Source organism: Cibotium barometz, chromosome 35 (assembly GCF_041138505.1).
Source record: "Cibotium barometz isolate CiBa-2024 chromosome 35, ASM4113850v1, whole genome shotgun sequence".
In the NCBI taxonomy this organism is placed as follows: domain Eukaryota; kingdom Viridiplantae; phylum Streptophyta; class Polypodiopsida; order Cyatheales; family Cibotiaceae; genus Cibotium; species Cibotium barometz.
Window position 1 is genome coordinate 4,707,148 of NC_141080.1, and position 5,117 is coordinate 4,712,264.

Here is a 5,117-nt window from a genome sequence, read left to right on the forward strand (position 1 = left end):
GTCAAGTAGAAGAGTATGCTATAAATAGCAGATTACAAGTATAAACAATAGATCTTTTTTACTTGGGATTATAATATAATGTGCTTCCATGTCTTTTATTTTTTGTAAACTTGGCTTCTTATATGTATATGTAGTAATTTTAGTCAAGAAGTTCACCATCAATGCATTCCTCTTGCCACGTATTTTGCATAGAATAATGCAACAATAATAAACTCAAAACAAAATGTTATCGAGTACTCTGATTTGTTCTTCTAATCCTTCTTCTATGTTTCTTACCTTTGCTGCTTGTCATGTTTGTGATGCTAATTGGCATGGAAGTGAAGAACTCTGGGTGCAGAGTCTTGAGGTACTCAAGATAGTAGTATCGTATAGTCGAGACTCAGAGCAATCTCTCTTTAAAAATCAGCATTAATCAGTACTCCATAAAAGCACTGCTTTCCTATTCTATTTGACAAAGTATGTAGCTCCTTACATTGCAAGGTTAATAATCACAATTGGCATACAAAATCCACCTTCCCCTTGGGTTGCAACTTTCCTTCTTTTGTTACAGTAGGGCAATGCTGGACTCACAAGTTATATATACACACGAAGAGAGAACCTTCACATGAGGGCTCAGAGAGAACCTTAAGACATGATCTGAAGAGCATCTCTAGTTCTACCAAGGACTTGCAATACAGAGGCTGCAATATGAGCTGCTGTGAGGCCAGCCTCTGCCATCTGATCAACAGGAGCTCCGTGTTCGATATATCGGTCGGGCAAAACAATGGGCCGCCACTGGTAATGGCAAAGAAAAATTCTTATGAGGATATATCGGATTCATGCCAACTCTAAGGAACAGCAGCAGCAAAACTTTTTGCATTACACGTACCTTCACTTTTCCATCCAAGATTCCATCAAGAGCCATGAACTGTGCAACGTGTGATCCAAAGCCACCGATAGAACCCTCCTCTGCAGTGAAGACAATGTCATGGTGCCTGGCAAGTTGTCTGATAAGGTCGTGATCAAGTGGCTTGCAAAATCTTGCATCAGCTACTGTTACCGAAAGGCCATGTTCTTCCAAAAGGTGTCTGGCAGATAACAAGTTCTGAACAATGGTTCCATAACCCAAGAGAGCTATTTGACTCCCTTCTGCCAGTATCCTTCCCTTTCCAACCTGCAATACATAGCATTTGCTTAGCTGACCAACCACCATCCCCACCACCATGGACCATCTTTGAAAAAATCATATATATACCATCTTTGGAAAAACCATGGACCATCTTTCGAAAAATCATATATACCTCCAAAGGAACTCCTTTGTTTCCTAGAGGCAGCTGAATACCTATGCCATTGCCTCGGGGATAGCGGAGACAGCTAGGACGGTCATCAATGGCAGCTGCAGTAGCCACCATGTGAAAAAGTTCCGCCTCATCCGATGGAGCCATCACAACCATATTGGGAAGGCAAGCCATGTACGTAACATCAAAGGCTCCACAGTGTGTTGGACCATCTGCTCCCACTAGCCCTGCCCTGTCCATGGCAAACCTTACAGGCAACTTCTGCAAATCAACATCGTGTACCACCTGCACAGATATGAAAAGCATGTACAGAAGCAATCAAGTATGGCTCATGACACCATAACCAATGTCAAAAAGATATCACCAATGAGGAATATTACAAGGTGCATGTCAGCACTAAACCTGGTCATAGGCTCTTTGAAGGAAGGTTGAATAAATTGCACAGAAAGGCTTGATTCCTTCACAAGCCAGACCAGCAGCAAAGGTTACTGCATGTTGCTCTGCTATCCCCACATCAAAGCATCTGTTTGGGAATTTCTTGAGAAACATGTTAAGGCCTGTGCCTCCACCCATGGCAGCATGTATAGCAACAACCGTGGGGTCCAGTTCAGCCTCAGCAATCAAAGCCTCTGCAAAGTAAGTGGTGTATGCCTGGGTGGCGCTCTTTCCTTTAAATTGCTTGCCAGTAGCTGGGTCGAATTTCACTACACCTGCAAGCACACACATTGAAGTGAACATCAAGGTTGTTGTAATGTACATTTCTCTACACCGAAAAGCAATAATCACTTACATGGTCCAATTATCCTTCACATTCAGGGTGCCTCACCCAGAGAGATTAAATAAGCAAAAGGCTGGCTAGCTTACCATGATATTTATCGGCAGCCCTCTCGGCATAAGGGTATCCACGGCCCTTTTCTGTTACTACATGAATCAGTACTGGACCTGATGTATGAGTGGATTTAATCTCTTTTAGAATCGTGACAAGGTCATCAATGTTATGGCCATCAACTGGACCAATGTAGTAGAGCCCAAGCTCCTCAAACAATGTTGACCCTGTACCACTGATCATGCCACGAGCATACTCATCTACCTTCACAGCTAAAGCATGCATTGAACCACCAATTTGCTTTGTGACACTCTGCAAGAAACATAACAAGTCCAGAAATGAGAGTTTGGAGGAGAAAGAAAGCAAAAATGATGAAGCAAGCCAAGCCTATAAGCTTCATAAGCACATATCGGTCACTGAGAAAGTGTGTAAGGCAGCAGTCAACCACAATCGAAGTCAAAAAGCATAGCTGACAGATTTGCCAAGTGCATAAAGCTAAGTTTCCACCTTTGCAACCTCGCGTAGTTCACGAAGTTGTTTGCTCGATTGTAGTCTGCTAAGAGCACTACTTAAGGCACCAACCGGAGGTGCTGGACCATCAAGTGTTGCGGTGGGCAACGAGACTTGCTTGTTATCATTCAGAATGACAATCATGTTTGAATCCAGGTAGCCAGCATTGTTCATGGCTTCATAAGCTTGTCCAGCTGTCATTGCTCCATCTCCAATCACAGATATTACATGGTTTCTCTTCCCCTTCAAATCTCTGCCAACAGCCATGCCTACATGCAACACATGTAACGTAAGAGCCCTGAACTAACAGTAGCATAGTCATGCCTTCAGCAAGCAGGAATGACCATTTTCGACAAGACAAGGAAAGCAGTTCTATGCACACCTAGGCCAGCAGATATGCTTGTGGAGCTATGGCCAGCACCAAAAGCATCGTGGACACTCTCTGCCCTCTTTGTAAACCCTGATAAGCCATTTGTCTGCCTGAGGGTAGGCATTTTGGACCTCCTTCCTGTCAAAATCTTGTGAGGGTAAGCCTGCACATAAACATTTTGAATAAGGACAAGATCTAAGGAATGTTAGCATAATTGTGACGTAGCGAAAGCATGCTTCAAATCATCAATCTCTTCATGCAAAGCATAGAACGAAACCCGCTGGCATCCTACTCTTGTCATTTGTGACACCAAGAGTAGGTGCAGAATCATGTATACAGATATAGAGTTTCTCACTTATCCGACACTGATCTTTGTGGTGATTGAGAGAGTAACACGAGATCAAATCATCAAAGGCCACCACTCTAGACAGCATACCTGATGGCCTACATCCCAGAGAATCTTGTCCTCGGGAGTATCAAAGACATAATGAAGGGCCACTGTGAGTTCAACAACCCCAAGGCTCGATCCTAGGTGGCCGCCTGTTTTCGAGACATTGAAAATGACATCAGACCGTAGCTCTTCTGCCAATTGATTCAGGTCCTGCACCCGAAGGAATTTAGTGACAGGACATGAGCACACACATGCATGCACACACCCAAACGGGGAGGAGGAGGGAGAGGAAGAGTGAATTTGCATGACAGTAACAAGGTTATACCCGTTTGGTCAGATTCTTCATGTGTGATGGGTAATTGATGGTGTCCAGAAGAGGGGTGGGAGGTTTCTCTGAGAAATACTCGCAATTATCCGCTAGGGAAGCTACAGCAGCCTGCATCAATTGTGTGATATCTGGTAAGCTTGGTCCAAAGAAGACATCAATGGCCAGTACCGGCTAGAAAATGTGCCAGTAGCTCATGAAATGCAGACATGAAGAAGGCATTCCAGAAGTTTCAACTTCAAGCTGCATAGATTGAAAATGCTCCGTTGATATAACCAAACGGCAAAACAGATTTCTTTTGTTTGAATGTACCTGTGTACGGAGCCGAGCAGAGGCCTGCGTTGATAGCTTGAGCTCGCATGGAGAGGGTTTCAGCAGCGGAACACCAAAAACCTGAGATTCCGCCATGGCCAGGGAAAGGGAGCTGCATTGCTGCAGAGCCATGGAAGAGCAGAAGGCCATTCTGCAGATAATGGAGAAAGAATGCAAAACAGGAGGTGAGGCGGAGGGAGAAGTACTATGCAAAGCCTTAATTGCAATTAGCCATCGCAACAACCATGGCTCTGTGCAGCAGGCGAGAAAGACAAGAAGAATGCGACCACGGGGATGATCATTCGTTTATATGCTTTAAGCTTGGTTATGGGACTATGCGTAAGACCTCCCTCCAATCATCTTCGGACACATTTGCCCCTCAATAAAAAGTGATATATTATTTCTTTTTTTTAAGCATTATGTTTGTAATATATTATTTCTTTAAAAACATGAAAAAATTTAAACACAAAGTCTCCTACATGGGTGGCTTGTTTGGCAATAGAATATCATTTTAATAGTACACTACCAAGTCAATATCGTTTTACACATTGCATGCACTTCCACAATGGATATGTGTTTTATTAGATAATTCTAGTTTCTCTGTTCGAGTCCATGGACGGCTCCGACCGCGCCCCTTACCCCGGCTCGAAAAAACAAAAACAAAATAACACTATTGTACTATGTATTATAACATCCACAAGTGTAAACCATCTACAAAACTATGGTGAACCCTTCCCAATTTCACTTGTCCTTAAGCAAGAAAAACAATTTGCTCATCGTCCAAAAATCATGAGACAATGCAAAAAACATAAATCAAGGTTTACAATATCACTTTACTACTATCATCATTATGAGATAGTCATAATAAACAACATAAAAGAAGATAAGTCAAATATTGCAATAATGCTCTTGTAAATGTTTGCAGTGGCTACTATTAGACAATCATAATTAAAGTAATGGGTAAGATTCCTACAAAAGCTATGAAGAAAAAGGTTTGTCCTCCACCACTTCATATGTAAAGTGGTTTCTTGTGTACTCCTCCCTAGCCTTAACATATCACCCAATCTCATATTTAGATCCCTTCTATTTAATTGTGGTCACCCCCT

General features: G+C 42.6%; 1 protein-coding gene across 1 annotated transcript; it reads right to left on the minus strand.

Annotated features, from left to right (window-relative positions):
* Window positions 1-394: 394 nt before the first annotated feature.
* On the minus strand, window positions 395-4,301 carry LOC147618080 (putative 1-deoxy-D-xylulose-5-phosphate synthase, chloroplastic). The gene is made up of 10 exons (XM_086775323.1): window positions 4,012-4,301; window positions 3,700-3,810; window positions 3,420-3,584; window positions 2,996-3,146; window positions 2,611-2,882; window positions 2,142-2,415; window positions 1,680-1,987; window positions 1,281-1,562; window positions 869-1,153; window positions 395-774 (listed from the first exon to the last, which is right to left on the minus strand). The coding sequence occupies exons 1-10, from the start codon at window positions 4,159-4,161 to the stop codon at window positions 625-627; spliced, it is 2,148 nt and encodes a 715-aa protein (XP_086631449.1). The 5' UTR covers window positions 4,162-4,301; the 3' UTR covers window positions 395-624.
* Window positions 4,302-5,117: the final 816 nt, after the last annotated feature.

What these genes read in the sequence shown, in the direction of transcription:
- LOC147618080 (XM_086775323.1), bottom strand. Translation starts at nt 4,161, where the DNA reads ATGGCCTTCTGCTCTTCCATGGCTCTGCAGCAATGCAGCTCCCTTTCC. An exon ending in CTGCTCGGCTCCGTACACAG is followed by an intron (nt 3,811 to 4,011) that starts GTACATTCAAAC and finishes CAATTGATGCAG; the next exon opens with GCTGCTGTAGCTTCCCTAGC. An exon ending in ACAAAGGAGTTCCTTTGGAG is followed by an intron (nt 1,154 to 1,280) that starts GTATATATGATT and finishes TATGTATTGCAG; the next exon opens with GTTGGAAAGGGAAGGATACT.